We start from the raw sequence: 25071 nt of genomic DNA, 5'->3' as shown, positions 1-25071 counted from the left end.
GCATTACAAGAATTCTCAGGGTCTTTGCAAAATGATGAATATATTGAGTAGGAAGCATTACATAAGTAGGACTGCTGTGTTGTACTTAAGAATAAAGAATATGCAGCTTTTAACATTTTTAGCCATTTTTAATTCTTTTTTTGCACACCTGTGCCATCTAGGCAGCAGGTAAATATGAGAATGTTTTACGTCAGAGGCTATAGAGAGCAACAGATTTCAGTGGTGTACACTGAGCACCAGGCCCCAACCAAGTCAGTATTTAGAACATGTTTCACTGTGACACACCAGTGATGGTACATCCCACTGTGGTACCGCAGTTCCTATCCCCTCATCTGCCTTGCTGGTTGCTTCCGTGGTAAAGGCTGCAGACGTTGTTATAATTTATTTATTAACTTATTAATTATTTATTTAGAATAGCACCCATTATATGCTAAGTGACTTCCAGACAGAAATTTCCCCAAATGCTTTTCCTTTAAGAGCTCTGCTCTGAAAGATGTGGTACAAGCACAGCCGTGAGAGACCCATTTTGGGAGCACACGCTTTGTTAAAGAAAGCTGAGTTTCATGACACTAATGCAAAACCTCTTTGTATTCTGATTTTCCTTTAACAAAGGTTCACTGCTGTGGATAAATAACTGCCCATCTGTCATTGGAGGCCTTTGGGGAATTGATAAAGAGGGAGAAGAGAAATCTGTTTTTCTGGGGATTTGGTGGATTTGGTGTAGTGGGTGTGCAATGGCCATCTTAGGGCATGGGCCTCTGATTTTTAAGCACTCTTGACACTCCCTACTAAGTTGATGCTTTGCTGCTTTACCACTGCCAGTTTGCGTATGTACATGATTTTGTGAGTTTTTGGAGCATTTGTCCTGCAGTCTTGGGCTCTGCTGATATTTCTGTAATTCATAAGACTCTCACAGATGTAGGAGAAGGAGTCAAGAGACTGACTCCATTTTATCCATCCTTTACAATTTCCCTACACGGTGAACATTGACATTTTATTCTTTGCAGCACCACGTTTTTTAGGTCCTTTAACTGAAAGCGTTAGTTTTTATTGAAAAGGGCAATTTTGAAATAAGGCTCTTTGGCTGCAAGTGATTAAATATCAATCTCATTTGATCAAAACTATTGAATTCTTTCAGCAAGATTGTGTTGCATAATTTCTTAATACATAAGGAAGCCTGCTGTTTACACAATGGTCTTTGTAATATTAACAGGGATATGTGTATTGTGCTACTTTGCTCATAGTGGTTGTTGAGCAATCATGATCACTAAATATTCAGGAATACTTGTTGCTGTTTTTCATTGTGCTCTAAACTGGGATCACCATTAAGACTGCCTTACCTAATGAACATAAAAAGACAGAAAATATTCTAGTTCTAGCTGCTTGTGTTGTCTTTCTAAATTGCATTGTCTACTCTCCTGGACTATAAAAGAAAGTTGTAAGTGATGTCAGTATGTGGCCTTTGGGATTAACACCTGCTAGAACTTTACAGTTATTTATAATGTGAAATCTCTGTAATAGTATTCTCATTGCAGGAGGGAGATCAAACCTACTTAATAAATTTTAATTCCACTATTCTCCCTTTCCCTTTGCCCAGACATCATTCAAACACCTGTGACCAAGAAAAGTATTTTTTTCTGAAAGGAAGAATTCATCCTAAAGCTATCCAATGGCAGGACTGTCCAGACTCCTGAAATATGAGAATCTTTTTGTAACTTTTTTTAGTAAAGTAAATCATGGCATTGCCCATCCCACCCCTCTTTCTTTTATATTCAACGAATAGATTTAAGATCGTTTATGATTCTCTCCTTTTTCAACCTTATTCTTTCTTAAAGGTTTTCAATTCCCTTAATTTTCTGTGTGGAAAACAATTCTACCTCCTACTCTAATTCAGATAAAAGTTTTAATTTATAAAACTCCTGTGGGTGTTTTGGTCTAGGCTACACATCATTAATATTTCTGCAATTTAACCCAATACAAAGGAATTAAAGATTTATTCATTACACTTGTTTGGGACCACTGAGAAGCAGTAACTGTGTTCCCAGGGCCTGTGGGCAGAATGCCCGCAGGAAATGCATCTAGTGCACCTTACTTATCACTTGGGAGGAAAAGTACTGGGGAGAGTGGAACTCAGAGTGTGATCTTGAAAAGGTGTGGAAAATCAGAGCAGGCTCTCATAGTTATGAATTAAGAGCAACGCCTGAAGAAACAAAGAAACAAATAGAGATCCATAAATTACATATACCCCAAAAATACCATTTATTTTAATGTTGTTTACATAGATAACCAAGAAAAATGTAAAGCTAGAATTTTCATGTGCTGTCAGTCACAATTAGATTTTATCACATCATCTGCTTACAATAAAAGCTCAATCAGAATTTCTCAGCCCCTGTGAGCTCTATATCCTGATTTACCCTTTGCAGAGATAGGACCTGGCCTTTTACTGCTGCTAAGACCTAAGTCATTGTTCCCATGCATTTTTCACAAAAACTACGGATTTGCTGTTCTTTGGATGTCACTATTGATAAAAACTTAAAATATAATGGAAACAACAATTTCAACTTGCTTAATTGAGGAGGGAAGATAGAAAAGAGACTGCAAATCAAGTCTGAAACATCCAGCTTTTCGAGCCATGTACTGTTGAAATACTTTGCCTGTTTGATAGTCTTGACCAGGCAGTCTGGCAGTCTGGATTTTGACCAAGAGTGGTCATGCTATGGTTTTAACTGAAACATCAGGTTTTTAAAAGAATACTATATTGCTGAAGAGTACTGAGGATTTTTCTGCAGAACATTGATTTAACTGTGGCAGTGTAGATATTACTTTGTGTTGCAGAGCTTGATATGTGCAATTTTAATAATTTAAACTATAATTTGCAGGTGTTATATATTTTTTTTTTTTATGGTATGGTCTTCTTTTTTCAAATCACGTGCTTTGTCGTTTCAGATATCTTGAGCTGATGTATGCTCTGGGCAGGAATCTAGGACATGATGCAAAAATTGTTGTGGGTGTTAGAGATCATCACTATTTAATTAGATTTTTCTTTTTCTATTTAGAATTCAAATACTATTTAGAAGTTCTTTAGGACTTATTGCCGAACTATTTTTTATGAATTCTTTTCGCAGACAAAGACCATAAAGCAAGTGGGAATTTACATCTGATATTCCTAGATGCACTCCTTTCAGAAGATACCTAATCTTTCAGTTGAGAGAAGTTTTTACAGATCTCAGTCCCTGTAGTTCCTGTTCCATTTAGAACATATTGATGAAATTTCTTTGCATTATCATCTCAATGTGTTTTATGATCTATAAGGATGAATTCCATCAAGAGTATTCCATATTCAACATTTTACCTTATTTTGTGAAATACAGAGTTGCATGAAATATAGATTAATGCTGTTTGGCTATCTTGGACTTGATCCCAGGTTCAACTGAAAATGATGTATATTCCAATCTGTTCCTTGGTTGTTTTTGTTTAAAGAATTTGTATAGATTGAAATGCAGCTGCAAGTGTATTAGTGATTTTCTATTGCTTACTTGTCAAGATTTTTATTGTGTGGATGAAAAATAGCATTTCAAAACCTGGCAGCATATTGACAAAAACAGAAGAGCACTTTGTGTAATTCTCTTTTGAAAAACTACCTCTTTTAGAGACAGAGATTGCCTCAGCTACTTCCATTCATATGTATCTTGATCAATAGATTTATTGATAGCTTTTAGCCAAGATTTAATTCTTTTTTTCTCCTCAGTTCACCATGGTGCTCACTTTTCTGAATTAAGAAACTAGAATTAAGCTCCTATAAGCAAGGCATACAATATGCAAGTGCTCTAGGTGTAAAAGGAGGCATTTGACCTTTTGTTGCTAATCTGTGACAGGTGCAGGCTATTTTCTTCCAAATGGTGTTAATTTTCATGTGCAAATCCACCCCCTGAAACCTGCATTCTATACATCCACCACAGGGGAATTGGTGGTCATCATGAGTACTGTAATGGACAGCTGAGAGGGATAATCACTGATATTTCAGCACATTTACGCTCGCGACTCAGTCGGGTTTAGAGCACTTCTGTTTTCACTGCTTATTAGGGAGGCTTGAAGTTAGTTATTCATGGCCGGACAAAAAAAAGTGTCTGAGAAAGTTCATGTGCCGGGAACAGCACATTGTTACAAATTAGTTTCCTTTACCATTTCTGGCAAACTCATTACAAAGTAATCGCGCCCTGCGCTGAAGTGCACTTCCTCTGGGACCAATAACTGTAAATAAGCAGGGCTGCAAGCTGACTGATAAGTTGTTGTTCTGAAGATAACGGTCCTTTTTAGCAGAGTGTTTGACCTTTTTCTTTATATTGCCTCAGGCTTGTCTAAGACCCTCAAGGTCTATTTTTCATCTTAAAAATTCTCTGTAGGCAAGCACAATGTGTGGTTTAAGAAGATTTTAGGATTGCTTAACATATCTATATTTTATTTTCTAGCATTTTTATGATAATTGTTAGAATGTTTAGTGACTTTAGCTAGCGTTTTCTTAAGCAGGTTTTCTTTCTTTGTGTAAAGTACACTTTTTATTGATGTAGGAAGCAATATACATTAATATTTTATGAGGACTAAGTGTATGTTGCATGATTAATAAAATAGTATCATTGGGCTTTTTTCTGACTTTTAAAGAAACTTGAAACATGCTATTGACCCCTTTCACTATTCACATTTTGAGAGCATTGCACTAAACATTACTCTGTAAAGCAATTTAAGCAAATATAATTAGGAATTTCAGCTTGAATGATTAAAGGAAAGTATGTCTCCTCTTTTCTCAGTATGCTAAGAGTATTGAACAGAACTGTGACTGAAAATTGAGTGTGTCTTAAAAACAAACCCCAAGGCTAAGTGAAAGTCAGCTTATAGACATTTGGGAATTTGATTTGTTCACATCTTCCCATCAGTTTAAAAAGATCTGTGCTAATATTTCTGTAAAGTAAAATAATAATAGAAAAAAACCCTGCAACTAATTTCAGAGTGCATAGGAGAGAAAATCCAAAGTGTTTTGCAAAGTGCTGGCTACCCTAATAAATTGCTTGTTTTACTTTTAAGATATAGTCAGAAAGTTATTTGACATCCAGATGTGCACCTAGATTATTAAAAAAAAAGTTAAACAAGAATTATCTTAGAATGCCAACCAGTTCAGATTTTATTGCTCATAATGTTGTTGTTTTTTTTCCCTTGCAGGTCATGTTACTCAATCAGTTCATTAATCATACATGTACCTTCAATAACATTAATATCTTGTGTTTTGTAATGTTACCCCCAAACATAGTGCTAATCACAAGATATGGAGTGATGAGGCTTTGGAAAATGCTGTATAATCTCATATATATGACTTCTGTATTTATGGAATGGAGTGGTGATGAGTTCATGTGGGCATGAACTCAAAGTGAAGTAAAGCAAAGCTGATGTTTTAGTAGTGTGAGACGTTTTTCTCTGATTGTAAAAGAATATACTTAACCAATGGGGATGTGAACAGACTCTCTTACTGCTATCACAAATTACCAGACTGGCAATGTACACGGAATAAGAACTGTGCACGTGAAGGGTCGTACAGTGGTTGTATCATGACTGAAAACTGTTGGTAGGTACATTACACAAAATTGGTTCTATCTGGCTTTCTCTTACATTTGTCATCATTTCAGCACAGAAACTGTTGGCTGCAGGTACTGCAAAGCACAGGGTATGCATTGTGGAATTGCACAGAGATTCCTGGGACACAAGAGGCACTTGCTGTCTACCCACTTACTCAATAGTTTCCTCTCTTGCTATATATTTAGCAAAAAGGCAAGAAAAAAAATTTATGGAACCTTTTACAGATATTAAAAAAAAATCAGCTTGGAAGTGATTTGCACTTAAGAAAAAATGTTTATATTCAGTGTGAAAGTGGCTTAATATCTAAATGGAATGCTGTAATCAATGTTTTAATTCCTGTTGCATAGTTTCTAATGCATGTCACTGTGTTACCTGTGGTATTGGAATATAATTCTCATCCATTAGAATAAATCAATTGCCCATGACTACAGCGCTGTGAAAGCAGTACAAAAACCTGTTCAGTTTGTTTATGAGATTAACATTGGGAAGTTTATATCCTTTCTTGGACACCAAGAAATGTTCTTCTGTGGCTTTATCAGTTTTCTACAAAGCATCTCTTAAAGCGAGGCGGTGTTTTGTTCCTACAGTTCTTGGCTTCTTTGTACCAAAACTGCCGTCTTGTTTAATGACATTGCTATGTGGGCTGAAATTAGGCTGACAGATTGTGAGCAAAGGCTGTGATATTACAAACAATAGTCTATTGAGCATGAGGAACTTGTTGAATTAGTTACCGAAGGCATTAGTGCTCAGTTCAGCCTCTTTAGCATCTGGAGGACAGACAAGAAATAGTGGGCTAATGAAATGTCCAAATGACACCAAACTGCAAAGGGCTGCAGGTGACAATGGCAGCTGATGTGTGTTTTGAAGGACCCTGGTAAGAGGCAAAAACTAATAATAAACTAATAAACCCACAGAAGGAAAAAATACTGCATTAGGAGTGAAGGGCGTGAAGGGACAAATTTCCTCCAAATTTGTCTCAAACCAGCGCAGGAGTATTCAAATCAAAAGAGAAAACAATATTGGGGTTATTAGCACACCATTGATTAAATTTTAAGGGTTCTGCTGGATTTGAGATGGGTTTTCCAGAGCAGACTGGATGGCAGTGGCTCCAGCACACCAGCTCTTCACCATCCACTATTCCCTTGACATCAGTACAATTCTCCAGTGCTGGTTTAGGGATCCTGTGGACTCTGCAAAGTGGTTCTAAGTGATTCATCTGTTCCCCATCCACTTCAAGTTAGCTTGATGTTGAAAAAGGAACTGAAATGTGCAAAAGGTCAAAATCAAGGTCTCATTTTGTTCTAATTATTCACTTAATAATCTTTTAGTTTCCTATGCCATGCAGTACAAGTTTTTAATGGTCTTTGAACTTTAAATATGAATTTAATTGCTTCTGTGTCCTTCTTTGGGAGTAATTCCATCAAAATTTGCACCTCTGCTCTGTGCTGCAGATAATCCGTACCTGGAATTGCTGAGATTGCTGGGAGGCAGGTATAAATATTTGCTTACAAGATGGACCTAGTCCACCATCTGTGTTCATCCAGCCTGCTGCCTTAACGCTAGAGAATCTGCCAGGATTCCGTGCACAGCTCAGGCTGGCTCAGGACATCCACACACCAAACTTTGTCCAGAGAGACCTTAATCTGTGACCTATGAGGCAACTGGAATCTAAACTTTTGGGATGAATACCTTGGACCACCTAAATCCTGAAATATCCAAGGAATATTATTATCCCAGCTATGTCATTTACGCAAGGCATTTAATGAAAAATACAGCAAAATGAAGTCACTTAATTAAAGGTATTACTATGCAATTGCTTGGTTTTACCATTCTTATTTACTTTGGATAATAATCTGTAGGAAATCATGGTTTACGTTAAGGTTTGAACTCAGTTGTCAATAAGTGATGGGTCTGACCCCTGTGGAAAAACGCGCGCTCAGATGTGTCAGGGACTTCAGCTAAAGCCAGGAGCTGTGGTGGGTTGGCCTTGCCCACCCAGCACTCTCTCACCCACACTCCTCACCAGGACAGGGGTGAAAATAAGGTGAAAAAGCTCATGGGTTGAGGTGCAGACAGGGAGGTCGCTCACCAGAGGCCTCCACAGGCAAAACGGACTCCGCTGTGGGGAGACTAATTTATTGCCCGTTAAAATAGGTTTGCATAGTAAAAGTCAAAGAGAAATTAAAACAATGCCTTCTCCCTGCCCTTCCCCATTTCCCAGGATCAACTTCCCCACACAAGAAGCAGTGCAAGGGGCTGAGGGCTGGGGTCAGCGCTCTGCCGCTGATCCTTTCTTGCTCCCCTGCTCCACCCTGGGCCTTTCCCTTCCCCTCCCAGGGCCGCAGTCCTGTCAGGAGCGCCTGGTCCTCTGTGGGCCAGTGCTCCTCCAGGAGACATCCACCTGCTCCAGCCTCTCCCCACAGGACACACAGGGGAGTCTCTGTCCTGGCTCCCAGGGCACCCCCTTCCCTCCTCCTCCTCCTCCTTGATCCCCGGTTCTCCTCAGGCTCCCTCGCCCCTCTGCCTGTGTAGGATTTTGCCCTTCACTGGACACATTTTCACCCGCTGAGCTGAGGGTGTGGGCTGGGCCGTGGGTGAGGCCGTTCTGGAGTCGGCTGGGAGTGTCAGGAAAAGGCTGGAATGGGCAGGGGCAGCGCGGCCTCTCCAAGAGCTGGGCCTGCAGCCCCACTGCCGGCACCTGGGCACCGACCCCTGCCACAGCAGGTGACATTATATATATGTTTGGCAGAGGCATCCTGGCTCTGTAAAAGGGCTGGTTTTTCCAATATTTCCAATGCTAAGTGTCTCCTTGAGGCGAGCCCTCAGGAACAGATTGAGAGTGTGGAGTGAAGCTCTGCAGAGGGAAGCAGTGGAGAGAATTTTCTTCTGAAAAGAAGGATGTGGGTAGGAAAGTAGAGGATAACATTAAAAATAGGGAAGATTAAACATGTTCCATTAGTAAAGCCAGAAACAATTTAGGATGAGGTAGAAATCCTGGAAATATTGATAAACAGAATTAAAAATGTCTTTTTCCTGCTTCTTTTCCAGCCCAGAGCAGCAGATCAGCTGAATTTTGCTGCTTGTGCTAGTATTGAGCAGCGTGTTACCAGAGAACAGTCCTATTGACTGCAGTGGGACTTGCTGAGGAGGGAATTGTTTAGCTCAAATAGCCTTATAAATACACATTAGAACCCAACAGTATATTTCCAACCCCAAAATATATTTGAAACCATAAACCCAGGTTTTCAGTGCTACTTTTTAGAAAGAAATATAATTTAGCATGCAAGCTAAAACATGGCCCTGTCTTACAAGACCTGATGAGATGGGTTTTGGATTGGATCAGGAAAATGTAAAGTCTTATTTTTGTAGTGTATAAATGAAATGGACAGTCTAAACCCTGTCTCTAAAAATCTTGGCACACTTCAAAGGAAAAATGCCATTTTAGCAATTTAAAAGCACTTAGTGGGTTTTCCCAGTGCTGAACTTCATTTCTATAGCCAGTGTGGTTGCCTGCTGAATAATGCCATAGGGGACAATGTAGCTCTGACTATACTTAAAAATACTATTCCATGAAATTCACTAGGAACAAGCTGAGGCAAAATCTCATTTGTGTCTTTGGAAGGAGGTGACAGTGGCTGTAAATGGTAAAGGAAAAGGACTGAGATGGTTTTTGTATCACAGAGGAGACGAAGGCTGGACCATCTGTGTGGAGAGAGGGATGCTCAGAGGAACAGCCAGAGGGGCCAGGGGGAAATCTGGGGGCTTTAATGTTACAGGGGGTTGAACAAGAGCAGCAATTGGGAAGAAAGAAATCCATACAGGTGGGGGCTAAAAGAGGTGCAGAGGCATAATTAGAAAAGGGAAAAAAAGAAAAAGGAAGCAATTAAAAGGATATTAGGACACATAATTGGAATATTCAGATAAGAGGAGACAAAAGGTCAATTTGATTGAGTAATAAAAATCTGTGTTGTCTTCTTTTTGGTGTATTCATATGCATGTAGCTTACTGCTATATATTTTATTCTATGACTACAGTTAGGCCTTTAAAAAAGAATTCTGAACTGCTGCGAGGCCTTTTGTACTTGCATATTTTAACCAACAGAGGTAGAAGTTTTGAAAACTTTTCTCAGTGTAGTTCCTGGGGAGTTGATCAGCCATTCATTAAAACACATCCTGTTTCATCTGCCCTTGGTAGGGAACCTTGGCCGGGTGGACCATGTCACGGAGTTTGAATATGACCTCTTCATTAGGCCAGATACCTGCAACCCACGCTTCCGAGTCTGGTTCAACTTCACTGTGGAAAACGTGAAAGAATCGCAGGTAAGTGATAATAAATTAGATGGTATGATAGCTTTAAAAATTGCTTACTTCAGAATGTATTTTCTTTAACAAAAAAGATGACACCCAGGGTTTGCGAACTAAAAATTGCTCTAAAATATATCTTTGTTTGAATTTTTACAAATAAAAGCAGGTATCAGCATTGGTATGGGTATGACTGTCCTTTTCAGCAATGCAAGACAGGAGGTAACTGCAGACAGTATAAGGTTTGCCAACTAACAGAACTGGTATTAGTAATGGCTGCCATGTATTTGTGTTTTTGCATTCCAACTGAATATGTGTGTTAATGTACCAAAAAAGTCCATCATAGCTGTTCAAATATTATCACTCAAGCCTTCATTTAATACATGTAGAACAATGAGGTAGCTTTGCAAACAGGCATTTCCCTAGTGACTTGTAGCAGAGGAGTTGCTTGCCAACGTGTCGCTTGTGAAAGAGGAGGTTTAAATGTGAAGCAAATTGATAGGCAACTGTTTCACTTACTTTTAAATAATGTTTTTTTGCAGTAAAAATTCCCCTTGAGAAAGAAACTTCCTTGCTCTATTTTTTCACTTGTATAATTACAAAGTTATATACTCACATTGAAAAATAAAAAAGGGATTTCATTTCACTTTTCACAAGCACCTTGAATTTTGTTCTGGTGGCCTGCCTTAGTTTATCAGGATCAGTCTGTCATTTTTACTTATTGGAAATAAAACATATTTAGTAAGAGAAAAAAATTGCAGAAGCTTGATATGTGTATTCCTACGAGACTAATATCTTAGTATCCACCACTGTACCATTCCTGTTACAACTGGAAATCATGAAATTGTTTATCTATCGTCCTGGAGCCTGATACTTTATCAGACAGACCCTTTCCCCTGCTGTGCCTTACCCAACTATGATCAAATTATATAGTCATGAGATGAATGGGAATCTGTCTCAAGGAGGCAAAGAGATCAGGTAGAAAGATACAATATATATCTAGTGCTTACAGGATATTTGTTTTCATGATTGTCTACATGAAAGAGAGTGGTTTCACTATTAAGTTTGGCTGGTGAGGTCTGTTTTTATAATGTGTGCTCCTATAATCTTTTTCTCATCTCTCCAATTTCCGTTAAAATGAGACCTGCCTGGATGTAATCTAGTCTGGAACCCTTTTTAGGTCTTTGTACTACAGGCCATGGGCAGCATTAGTCATTGCAGCTCAGCTATATTAAATGAAAGTTAGAAGTTGCTACATCAAACATTCAGTGTAATGCAATCTGTTTTCTGCATTTTGATTAATTTATTTTATGTTTTCCTAGAAAACAGTAACAATGAAACCCAAACTATTCAGTACTGCTTAAAAATGTTGCACTAATACAGAGTACCTTTGATCGCATTATGTGTAGGAGTAGATATTTTAATAGCCCTCTATAAATCATTACCTGCATCCTATTGTATTTATATTTGATGTATTATATAGGCAATGTCCGAGGAAGGCACACCTATACATTTATATGTATTAGGTCTGGTTTTAGCCATTTGGATGAGAACTCATAAAGAGTAGCTACTTTTGTTTTATATATGATCTATTAGTGCATTATTTTGTTTTATTAATCTACTGATAAATGAAAAGAAAGACCAGTTAGACGTTCCAGCCAATTTTACCATCCATGCATTATTGTTCCATAAGAAAACAGGTTCTTTGCATTCCAGTTTTAATTTTCTTAAGTCGTGGAGCTTCCATTTCCTATGTCTCAAAACTGTTTTATAGACTCCTCTCACTTACAGTGTTGCTTGATTTTTAGCCTAAAGCTTTCCTTTATTTAATCCCACAATTCCCGGTTGCAATTCTGCTTAGTAATAACTCCTCTTGGTACAAATAAATCCTCATCATCCCTGGCTAACATTTATATTTCTGTAAATTATAACATTCCTCATCATTTGTGTCTCAACCTAGCTATCATGTTTGGTTCTTTCAGCCCTATATCCAATAGACCACTTTACCTTTTAAGTATTTTTCTGCTTTGGGGCCTTTGGACTTTCATTGTAAGTGAATCTTTCAGTCCTCTGATAATTAGCCCAGTTTCCCAAGGAAGCAAAGCTTATATGATCACACTGTCTGCTTGCTGGCCTAGGTTTTTTTATGGCTGCTGATCCCTCTCCTCTCTTTTCTCCCTCAATAGCTTCTTAACTCTTGGCCAGTTTCAGCACCACTGGACAGGAATTCCTGTAAGTTTCAGGAAAACAGGCTGCCAGATGGGCAAGAGACCCATTAGTGTTCCCACTGGCAGACAGGCTATAGTATGAGATCATTTCGTATTAAACATCAGAGAATCCACAGAGGAGATGAATAGGAGAAAGTACTCATTGGAATTTGCATTTTTAAGATACCAGAGAATCCAACCATGAAATCCAAATCCATAGCATTTAGTAATTTTGCTTCTTGCAGAACTTCTTGTTTTTATTGTTATTCTTCCTCTTCCAGTTCCTTCAATATTTTCTTTATAGTGCGGAACTAAAATTTAATGGATAATTCTGAGTGTGCTAATCCCAATTTACAGAGAAGGGGCTCTAGTGCCTTTTCTCTGTTACTGCCTCACTATAGACAGCTGGAAATTGCAGCAGCCTTTTGTTGCTGTATCACTATGGAAACTCAGGCCTAATTTGTTTTTCCCTATCATACAGAAGTCTTTTTCGGAGTGATTGCTTCCTTGCTCCTGTTACGTATGTCTGAGGTTACTGTTGTGCTTCACAGGTAATAGAGCTAAGTTCTGTACCATGCCAGTGACAGCCCTAATATTTCCAGAATTATTTTTAGAATGTTATTATGAACTTGGTTTATTTGATGTTCACTTCCCTATGTTGAAGTAGAACCAACAGACTCTTTTTAATTTGGAAGTTGGTAAATTAATTTCTTCCTCCTTATGACTTGGACTTCTACGTAAGACATCTTATGTTGTCAGTTTTATTTTATACTTTTTATAACATGGAAAAAAGATTAAAAAAAGTAGCTAATGCCTTACATTTATGGGGGGAAAAACCATCATAAAAGATACCTGCAAGATGTAAAATATGTTCCTTTGGTCTACTTATATGGTTTCTGACTTGCAAGTCAGTTGGTCTAAAAAGATCTGAGCTATGTTGTTTTTTGTTCCTTGTTTGGTGAATTCAATTAACACCAATATTGGAAAAGAAAAAAAGAAACTGATATGTTACATGTAAGGAAAACACATAGACTTTTATGATTTACACGTATCCATGAAAGGGAGAGTGAAGGAAATAGGATTTGCTGTGGAACACATGGTCTCATGGGCAAAGCCTCCAATTTCTCTAATTATATACGTGTCACAGGCTGCTCTCTATTCCTGATAATGCTCTTCACTGGGTAGGATTTCCTTCCTATTCACTTCAGCCACGGCCCTTAAAACACCATCTACGATTTTGCTAAATTTCTTCTCCGTGCAGCCGGAAATTGGATGGACAAATTTCATCTCCCAATTGCATTTCAAGTATTTTAAATACACAGTGCTTCAGGTGCAAGTTTACCTCTGAGCTAGAATGGCTTTAATGCTATTACTAGCAACAGTGATTCATTTGAGCTTTTTGGGAAAAAAAGAAATGTGTGTACGTGTGATAATAAAAAACATACTGGTATACCAATATGGGAGGATTTTACAGGTGAAAAGAATGATTATTGTTCTTGAGGGCCATAGACAGAAATTCTTCTCCAGTGATTGACACTCCCTCTTCCAGATACTGTAACCACACCAAAAAAAGATGATCTTTGTCCTGGAAAATTTGCTTTTGAGCAATTTGAGAAGAGGTAAGAGTTAAATACAAGAAAGCGATGAAAGGATTGACAATATTTGAGGATTTTTGATTTAACACGCAGCAGCCATATTACACCACTAAGCAATGCACATCTAGGCCTCATGACAAATTCTGTGTGTGTGTGTGTACCCTGAGCAGCTCTGCTGTCTGATGAATCATGTTGAGAAATGGTATTTTCACTGAGATTAAAAAAAGAATTTCCAACAGAAGGGGTTTCCTAATAGTGCCAAATTTTGTTCTGTAAGTGTTGATAAACACATTTGGAGTTCTTCATCGCAAAGGTACTGACAAAATATACCAAGAAGGATAGAGGAGACGAATGGATATTTGGCAGCTAGGATTTGATCATTACTTACAGTTAATAAATCAATCCAGATTGAGGTTAAAATCGAGGAACCAAATGTTATTTACTTCAAAGGCATTCTCTCTGTTACTTCAGTTTCTGTTGGACTGAAACTAGAATTTTGACTCATGAATTTTTTTGGGGTTTTTGTTATGTATGAGTATGGATCAGGAAAAAGGATAGCCTATTCTTCAGAAATTTAAACAGGATGCCCAGGTAAGACAAGAGATTATCATAGATGGACATTATTATGAATGCATGGAGCTGTCATTGTAGAGTTTTATGGTTTTTTGTCCTACACTGTTTTGTAAAATATAGAAGGCTGTAAGATCTCTGTTGTCTTTAATTGATTAGATTTTCAGGAAAGATTTATTATTGACAGTAGATTTTATAATATGTTCAGGCCTCTTCTTACTGTCCTAAAACAACTCAGTGATCCTTAGCAGACAACTGCTTCTTTATGATGTTACAGCTGTGATTGTTTATAGGGAGAGGAGATGCCTCTCTTTATACCAACTGACACATTTTGGAGAAGAAGGGGGAAAGAAAGAAAAGCAGGCATGATTTGAGGTACTCAACCTCTTTTTCTGACCTAAGAACTCAGTCTGTGCGGTTATTTCCTGCAGAAGCTGCATCCAAAGTAAGATGGAGTGAAGATGACATCAAAAGCAGGCTAAAGTTGGAAACAGGCTACCTTTTTACTTTCTTCTTCTTAAGAAGACAAGCTTTGCTGTCCTGTCATTTGGGGATTTAAGTTACTGGTATCAAGATGCTTTATGAAGTCTTATAGTCTTTCCAGCTTCTCATTTGAGAAGACAGATATTTTCTTTGCAGTGCATTAAAGGCTATATTGCACTTACCTAGCTTTGGAAAATGCATATGTAAAAGGGCATGTTTTTATGAAAGAGTACAGTTCTGAAATTTTGAAGTGAATACATTTGAAGTGAATGAATAAAGCATTTTTTGCAACAATTCCTAACAAATCTTAAATGCATAATTTCTTTAATGTGTTTCATTGCAGATACCTTCTTAATAAATTCAGTATATATCACTCATTTATTAATAATTTACATTAATTATTTATTTATCCTCTTCTGGTCAGCTCCTGTAAGCTCTCTAAATAGCTGTTTATAATAATTTACAAGGAGAATCACTAGATTATTTGAATTTTGCCTGTTTAGGAGGCCCTCAGCTGTTACCCATCTTCATGTACTCTTATGTAAAATTTTAGCACTCTAGAAAGAGACATCCGACTCTTCCTGTATTTTGGTAATTTAGTCACTGCTTACACAGGTAGACAAAACCTGATCTTTTTCATGTCCCAGTTTTTTGTTTTGTCATATAAATTAATTTTGTTTCCTTGCTTCTGATGCTTTTCTTGAGAACCATCTATATTCAAGAGTATAAATAAATAAATGAGTATCAGCTCACAGTACCAGCTCACATTGCCATTTTGACTTTAAGATGAAACTGTGAGTAGCATAACTCCTATAACTTTTCATTCACAGCTTACTGTAGTTTTAGTATTGATTTAGTTAGAGCAGTATCAATTTTTTATTTGTTTCATATGTGAGTGAAGTTTTTCCTTTTTCTTAGCTATCAGATAGTGGATTTCAGTTCTTGTGGCTGAACTTGGTCAAGATTTAAACTTTGACATGCATCTAAGGTTGCTGGGTTTGTCAGTCATTATCATTCATCATTATCATGTCATGTCATATCATGATTTATTTTTCCTTGGAGAAAGGCAAATACTGCATAAAGGTTGAAGTTATAATAATTTTTCTAAGAAAGATTAAAAAGGAGGCAAAGCTGTCTTGAAACATTTTAATCAGGAAAAATCAAGTAAAAAAAATTGATCCGAATTAGAGAATGGTTTCACTGAAAATTCTCTGGTGTTCACTAGCAAATATGACAGCAGTTGAGCAAAATAAGAGTTATGTGTTTACATCCTCTGGGATTCCTTTCAGAATTTAGAAGCAGCAGAAGTCTGGACTTCAAGTTGGTTTTCGTTTAATCTAATCCCTGTGTACTACAATGTTGCACTGCATATCCTGCACTGGCCAAATCCTTTAAAGCTGTATTTGAGTGCATATGTATATTTTATATATAAGTATATGCACACGTATCTGTCTGTCTGCCTTGAAACATGAGAGGCTGAGGTGACTGCATTTGGACAATATCTTTTTAGTAACAGCTTTACCACAGGGAAAGCAGATTATTTCTTTGAGTAGCACATGTCCTTCAACTTGAAAAAAAATGGGAGAAAGAAGGATGGAGGCAGAATCATGATGAAATTTTTGTAAGACCTTGTGGTACCATAGCACCTGGTAATATGGGTCTGTAACTTTTTGTAAGGGAAGGGTTTGAATTATCTGAAGTCTGTATTATAGCACAAAATGGATTGTTTCAAAGGAGCCCTTGTATTTTTAAAAGTAGCTTTCCTGATCCCTGTGTTGGAAAGTGGTACAGTTTTATTGTAAGTCAAAAGTCCATAGAGTTAGATGATAGCTGTAGCAGTTGAGGTAATCATTCTCTTACTGAGGAAGCCATATGAAATGATAATTAAATAAGAAACAAAGTGATGACATTTAAAATAGATTGCATGTGTGTCTCAACATTTAAAAAAAGAAAAATCAATTGAACATACTGCAGTTTTGAAGAAAAATAATGTTACCATTTTGGAAACTTGTGCTTATATTGGTCATGTATAAAATTAGATTTATAAATGATGATTCTTCCAAGTTGGAATCCTTTCAAGTATGTATAATTTTATTTTGGATCAATAATTCAGTTGTGCTTAGAATAGATTGAGGGTGCATGTGAAACTTTGGTAAGTGCAATATAGTGCACATCTCCATGAAATTATCCAAAGCTGTCATGACAGGTATCATCCTTTGAAAAGTAATGAATGCAGGTGGGTTGGTAAACACAGAAAATACTCAGCATTACCAGAACACTGTCTGTCCTGGTGAAATATTCACTCTTGGCAAGCCAGTGTTAAAATCATAAACCTTTTCTGTTCCAGGTGTCTGTAAGAACATCTCAGATGCCAGTGTTCAGTAATTATTGCATACATACTGTATGCTTCTGATTTAACAGTGGCTTTTGCCTACAGGAAACTAATGGCCAGGTGTGCTTAATTTCCTATGATGGTGGCATCTGTCACTCAAAATGTCAAAAATACTTTATAGATGTCATAAACAAAATCAGCGCTGCGATGATCTCGATGTCAGTGATGTGACATGCTTACTTTTCTTTCAGTTTAAGACCTTTCTGATTTCTGATTAAATACTCCCCTTTTTAGTTACAGAGTGAATTGTCTTCCATGCAAATTTGTTTCTTTTTTCTTTTGTTACTGAACAGTCTTCATATCAGAATGTGGAAGCATACGTTGAAGAAGTGAAGATGAAATGTTTTAAACTTTCCTTCTTTTGGATTTTCTTATCTTTTAAATTCAGAGTAATTTTAAATTTTTAAAATTCAGAATAATCAATGTCTCCCATTGATTTCAGAGGGAGCAAAGTTCCTAAAATGCTAAATGCTGCAGAAAAATCCCATCCTGATCTCAATTAAATATTTTTTTCCTTTGCTATAGTTCTTATAAGTATATGCTTAGTTTATAAAACTCTGGAGCTATCAAGCACTAAGATAAACACTTTCATTTTTTTAGGGAGCAAATAAAATTAAAATGCCATGATTTGTAGCTTTTTGGTTTTTTTGTTTTTACTGTTAATTAAAACTGGACAACTCTATAGGTTACCCGAGATATTGCATTCTATATAGTTAAATTATTATGTTCTTCCAGCAAAATATATTTTAATTTATCAATTGAAGAAGCTGGGAAATACTCTGTAAAATGACTGTGCAATTTTTTGCTTTGAGAAATTAAGGAAAATTAACACTGAGTTTATAAACTGACTCTCAAAATAGAGCTCCTGTATTTTTTATATATAACACAGAATAATAAGCTGAGTGATTCTGATGACTGAGTACAGTTCCCCCAGTTTAGGCTCTGACCTGTACACCCTGGATTAGCAACATCTGCTGTTACACCACAGCTCAGGATGGCTCTGGTAATTTTTTTTGTGAATTGAGAAGCTCCATGGAAGCTTCTAATTTTCATAGTAGCACTACCATGATGAACTGTGGCTCATTACTGTAAACTGATGGCAGCTGTTAATACTATTACAGGCAGAGACTTTTTATTTAAGGGAAACATTAGCCACTAACTGGTAGATTTCTGACACAGTATTACATAAGGCTTCCTGTTAGGAAGGAGAGCAAAGAGAAATGGATTTGAACCCATTAGTATCAGAATTACGTGTCAAAAAGCTAGAGCAGAGTTCAATTTATTTCTGCAATAAAGTGTAAGCTAGAGATTGACTTGACAATTATTTTACCTTGCATTGCTCTGGTTGTTCTGAGATGACTATTCCAACATCAAATCATCTTGTTTGGACATCTTTTACAGAATAACATGATAGTCTAAATATGCATTATGTTATGTAAGTACTAAAACTCGGCAGGTTTTTTCAAGTAGAAATGAGTTTTTTATTACTCCTTTTACTAGAGGATGTATATACAGTGGAACACATTTAAAACAACTGCATGTATTTCTGCTAAATCTACTGCATGTTGTTGAATGGCGTTTACATTGTAATAGAAAGGATAATCTTTCTGAAGCTTTTAGTAGCTTGGTGTAAGGAATACAAATAATCTGCCCCAAAACATTTGTTTTCTCTAAGCCAGTCACTGAGCAGGGTGACAGCAAAGAGACTGTTTACCAGTCTCTTTTTTCCCTAATAATCTTCCAAGGTAAGAGACAACAAATTGGACAACCACTTCCTGATTATAATTTTCAACTTTGAGAAGAGTGTTGTTACCAAAATTTTTGCCCATTTAATGTACATATGGTCCTACTGAACACCAAAGTCCATGAATTCAGAGCTTTAACCTTGAACATTGTAATCAGCTTTTATTGGCATGGCAAATTTTCTTGAATTGGTAGTCCTCTACAGAACACTTATTTTATTTTCTAGTTGGATAGCATAATTTTTGAAGGGTGTTGTGTTCATTGTCCCTCTGGAAATTCACATGAAGCTACACAGAAGATGTTTATTACAACTTTAATAAAAGTAACCTATTACATCAATGTGCAGGTTCTCCTAGCAGGTTTTACTTTCCCTTTGCATGGTTTCATGCAGGTCCATGTCATATTCAGGGGTGATGCAGGGAAGCAGAACTGCAGCTTTGCAGCTTGTTGTGTGTTCGTGTTCTGATCTGTGAACTCTGTGGGCAAAACTAATCCCACAATCAGAGGACTACAGAGTATTGTGGGGTCCATGGCAGGGCCTTGCCTGGCCCTGCAAATTTGACAGTGATGCTGAGTACCTCCAGTGTTAGGTTTAGAATCGCCTCAATAGCCAGATTAAACTGAACATCCTTCCTGGCAGGCATGTGGAATGGCAATTCCATGGCTTTGGAATATCCAGGATGAAACTACAATAGCTGTTCTTGTGGGTTGTCTCTTCCCTATGGCTGCAGAAGGATTTCTTCGAAGCAGAGGTTAATATAGTTACCTACCTGGGTCAATTGTTATTTTACATGGAGTTAAATATATTTATTTTATTGATTTAAAGCCTGTTCATTATAAAAATCAGCCTGTACAGAGAGATGGCATGTATGCAGGGAGATAATTTCTTTTTTTTTTTGCCAGGAATTTTTCATGCATAGATACAAATGAATTTTCTAAATGTAAATGTTTGGCTAGATTATTCTTCAGAGACACATATTGATTTCTGTTGTCACCCTTCAGTGAAATTTAGTGTAGGTTACTGGGAAATCCTTTCCAAGCACATTCTGAAAAAAAATGTAAAATATGATTTCCTTGACAGTTAGTGAAAAGAGACAGAGTAGATGTTAACAAATTAACTGTGTTTACTGCATCTTCACCATTTTAAGAGTCTTTCAGCTTCTAAAAAATCCGCTCCTTTGATGCTTATAGAATACGGGTCCATATTGCACTGGGTGAGCTCGAAAGCGTGTTTGGAAATTCGTAGCTTAGCAAAAGTGAAGCTTTGCATCTCCTGATTTTCCTTTGCAAATCTAAATGTAGAGTTGTGGCTCTCTCACCAGAGTGGGAAGTACTGTATAATTTTGCAGTTTAGGCTATTCTATAATGCAAGTAGTGTGAGTCTCATGGAAAACTGTGTGTGATGGCCAAGCTTAATCCTAAAATGTTTCATTCAGCTTTCTAATAAACCTGAAATTCATAAATTTCTGTGTGTTATAGTGGGTTTGATAACTATGGATTAGAACAATTTTACACTTCAGTGCTTAAACCCAAATATTGTTCTACATATACTTTTTCTTTTTCCTTTTCCTTTTTTTCTTTGTTATTTAGAGTACAAAATGCCTTCAGTAATACCAGAGTGCAACCTATGAAGAATTTGTTTTTATTAAAATGTAATTTTATATCTATCTAAACAAGTTATTTTAAAACTTACATAATATTTTCATGTCTTACAAGGACTGTTAGATAGAAGTGTTGAACAGTTTCTTATAGGTCAGTGATGATAAATATTAAGTTCACCTAAAAATAAATAAAAAATTATATTCCAGAGCTACAAAATCTGATCAATTTTTGCTTTCTTGGCATTGTGGTATTGTTAACCAGCATGAATTTTCTTTGTAAATGGTTTAAACACTACTAGTGTCATGTCAGTTATAAAGTACAGTCAATAAATGTTTGGTTTAACAAATACATTTTAATATATAGGAGATGAGACTACAACGTTGCAGTACATTGCTGTATTTTAATAAGATTTAAATCATAATTTCTCTGCACTCCTTTGCTGGTTTTGTACATAATAATAAACGTACAGACTTGGAAGGAAAACCCAGCTTCTGTCGTTTCAAGGGAACAGTGATGCTTGGGTTTGTATATGATTAGTAGTGAAGCTACAAATATTAAAATTATACAATGATGTATTTGTATTTTCTCAAAACATTTGGGAACATTTTGAATTCAGAGGTTTTTTTATGATCTCTCTCTGATATACTTCAAGGAAGAAAAGCAGAAAGAATTTTGGAAAAATATTAATCTTTGTGGTAAAACTGGCTTTATCAAAAGCCAAACAAGCAGAGGCATTTTAACATAATTTTCTCCTGACTTAAACAATCTTAATTTTATCACTTTGCCAATCTGTGTTCCTTTGCATGAAGTATGTGCAGGAGATACTTCTGAATTTGCATTTTCATTAGATTTAGCATTCAGCACCTAATGCCATAAATTTGTTTTTGAAACTCTTTAATTCCCCTGAGTGTTCCAACATATTGAATGCTATTTGCTTTGTATTATGTTGGCAGCAAATCTGCAGTGAAAATGCTGTCAATATATATTCATAGCTAACATTGTTAACTAAAAGCAATATTGTTTTTCTATTGTAAGCTGTCACAAATGTTTGGCACCCTGTTGTGTAAGCCAAAAAAATGTCAAAGAAAGAAAAGAATATTTTTGAAGAAAAGTGCAGTGATAGTGTCAAGTTTTCTGTATTAAAATACATTCCCATTTGTACAGACCCTTACAATTTATGAAACTGTGTTTTGTAGTAGTGTAAAGTTAGAATATTGTGAGAAGATGCAGGCTGTTACAGATATTACATTAAATGAGAGGCGCATAGTAAATGATACAGCCATTTTACTTCGTGTGTAATGCAATGCTTATCAGGCTGTAAAATGTATTCTACTAAAGCCAAAGATTATTTTATTAATAGATGTGCTATATATATGGGGAAAATGAATGAAAAATATTTTGCATTTTTCCTGGGTTTGAAGATGAAGTGTATAATTAGCAAGAACAAATGCAAAGTTTTGAACATTCTCCTAGGGAGTATTCTTATCTTTGTGTAGGACATGCTGATTTTGTTTATTTAAATTGTGTATTCCTTTTCCCTATCATTTGTTCTTTTCTAATGAAACTTATATTTTTTATGTCTGCACGCTATTATAAGAATGTCTTAGAACAAAGTATTTTAGAGAACTTCTGTGGGGAGAAATGAAAAAAGAAAAAATCTGTCTGCCATGCAAATAACCATGTTAATGCTAATACATAATAAACACCCATAAACTAAAGTAAGACAAGTGGCGTCTTTTGTGCTACTCTTGCAAGTGTGTTAACCCAGAGAATTTGTAACCTCAGCCACGTAAGTGGAAACTTCTAGATGAGGTACTTGAGGCACAACCAAGTTCTCTGACCACAGGCTGGGTTACTCTTGAATCAGCAGAGTTCGGCTGGTGGCAGTGGAGAGCACTGAGAAAAATGGGTGTTTCATTTCAGCCCCATGCACGGCTCTCACTGAAGTACCAGGGCTTCAAAAAGATACAGATTTCCAGTACTCTCATCTGTCCAAGGTAACGTTTTTCTATGTTCACCTAGGTAAAAATATTAGTCCATGTATAGTGAAATACTGGCAGCCCCAGAAATGTCATTTGTGACACTTCGTGCCATGCTGAAAAAACTTGTTTTCTTATGGAATCATAATGTGTTGAATTTGGGAAACTTTTTTGGTAAACCTTTAATACATTTGGACATTGGTCAACGTTATTTAAAAAAACCCAAACCTTAAATATTCTGATGTACTATTCAAGAACAATCACTGGTAAATTTTTTTGAACACTCTTTCACACAGCAATATATTGGTGACACCTATTAATGTGTATTATCTTTTGTGGTACTGACTCATATTGTGAATGCATGCTGCCTGATCATGCTACATGGTGCCAATAATAATTCCTCTTTTTCCTTGCAGCTGGTTTCACCCCTCTGCTTCAAAATAACCTCTGCTTTCTGCACTGATATTTGCTCTGCTAGGGGAATACAGGTGCCACAAGTGATTTCACAAGGTCCCTGTTATGGACTCACTATTTTCAAACATTTTCTAAGAAGTGCAAAATAACCTGAGTTTTCATTGACTTTAGTGACATTTCAGTACTATTAGCACCTTGGAAAATTGGCCTTTATATTCCTTGGCACCAATCTCTATAAATTCTCTCATGTGCTTTCAGGTAAGACGGCATAAACCTTCAGAACTAAGTCTGAAAATTAATTTTTTTCCTGCTTTTTAGCTCCCAATATTATTTCCTAATTTTCATAAATAAAAACAAACCAAAAAAACCCCCTCTGGAATACAGTTGATGTATGGAATTGCTCTTTGAGTCTTTGACTGGCATTATATAAGGTCAGGGATGTTTATAAATATTCTAGGTGAATGTCCAGCACATTCAAGTCTGAGGGAGAACGTGTCTCGCCCCTCTATTCATTCTTTTCTAGATTATTCCAAGAACTTGCAGACACAGAGTCTAATGTGTATCTGGAGAGGCAATGTACTTGGACAAATGCATTCACAGGTGAATAATATTTTTTAAATGCAATAAAAAACTTTAACAATTTCTTAAATGGCTCACTAGATAGGGATTGCTGTTACAGAACAGGAGACAGTACTGCATCCTGCAGACAATTGACAAAATGGACTAGTGGTTTTCATCCTTAATTTGATTCTTTTTCCTCAGTGGCAGAGAGATGCACGGTCTTTCTAACGTTGTTTATCTTATTTTGGCATAACAGATTTAATCATGACTATATCCATTTTCCACAAAGTGTCTTGTGTCTTGAATCATAGAATGTTTAAATCTTTAACAGGTGTGGGATAACCATGCAGCCATCCTACTGAAAAGCTTTGGATTTCTGTGCATTGTGGAAGAATGTACCTTTTCCCAAATCTCAGAAATGTTTATGAAGCTTTAGAAAGCACTGTGTCTTTTATCTGGCAGTTAGATTTCTATCACTTCTTGCTATTGTTAGGGTTCTTTTTATTACTTACTTTATTATATATTGTACAGGGGGACCGGCTTCGCCATTTAACTTTTTATGCTGTTGTTTTGTTAGGCATGAATTTGATGCTGCAGGAGGAATGAAGATGTGCAAACCCAGTTATTAATCATGCTCAAATCTTTTCTACCTGTGGCTGTTTAAACACTTATTTTCCTTCTATTACCCTATATGAAATAAAATCGTATCTTTTTTATGCTTGAGAGTATTGACTTAATGAAAATGAAGGCTGCTGCTTGCTCCCCTTTGCAGAAGTGATGTCACAGAAAGAGCAGAACATTCCTAACTTTTTCTCTTAGCCCGAATTATGCTCATCCCTGCTGAGGAATTTAGGTGGAGGACTCCTCCAGGATGTATTACCTGCTTTTTCTTCTAGCAGAAGTGACTCAGAATTCTCTTGTGGGTGGCTATTGCAACAACAGTGGAGCACAAAGACAGAGAAATTAATAAAGTGAATAGGAAAGACAGTAAATATAGACCAGGCCATCCTCATTTACTGTTAGAAATAAGAGAGGAGCAGTATTAAGGTACATAGATGAGACAAACCAGCACTTATCCATGGTGAAATCTATAAAATGTCTTTGACTGCTCAAGGGATCTTTAGATATAGCATTATTTTCTCTATCTTATGGATGACTTGACCACCTTCACTATGAATTTTTCATGATTTTCCTGACCCAGCAGCTCTTGCCTGTGGAGAGAGTAATACAGTATTGATTTGGGTGTTAGGTTTCTGCCTTTTTTGCCATAACAGGATTTTTGTAGCCTAGAAACCTCAATCCCTGATTACTCATTAGAGACTTGAACAACTTTTCTTAGATCTGGAATGTAAAAGAATCACTTGGTTACTTTTGTCATAGGTAGCCTTTGTAGTGGAATTTCAGCTCATCTTGGTAATGAGTGTTGTTATTAAGCTTTCCTGAATTGAATGGGCACTACCAGGCCTTCAGATTGCAAAAATACTGTTGCCTGTTAACAATTAGTGTGTTTGCAGCAGAATTACACTCGTGAATGTGTTTATTTAGCAGCATACAGCAAACCAGTGGAATAAGTAGGGGTCTGCCCTGCATTCATTGTGG

At 36.6% G+C, this 25071-nt stretch overlaps 1 protein-coding gene across 1 annotated transcript in view; it reads left to right on the top strand.

Moving 5' to 3' along the window:
- The window catches only part of AGBL4 (AGBL carboxypeptidase 4), a 585664-nt gene that overhangs the window by 35939 nt on the left and 524654 nt on the right, over positions 1–25071 (top strand). Inside the window, 1 exon segment of the mRNA XM_042030660.1 lies at positions 9820–9944. Coding sequence (XP_041886594.1) covers positions 9820–9944 — 125 coding nt within the window.

The sequence above is a fragment of the Corvus kubaryi genome, unplaced genomic scaffold (assembly GCF_017639235.1).
Source record: "Corvus kubaryi isolate FWS band 111438036 unplaced genomic scaffold, C.kubaryi_AGA036_p1.0 37334, whole genome shotgun sequence".
In the NCBI taxonomy this organism is placed as follows: domain Eukaryota; kingdom Metazoa; phylum Chordata; class Aves; order Passeriformes; family Corvidae; genus Corvus; species Corvus kubaryi.
Note: the sequence above shows the minus strand (reverse complement) of the source record. Positions and strands in the feature narration are given on the sequence as shown.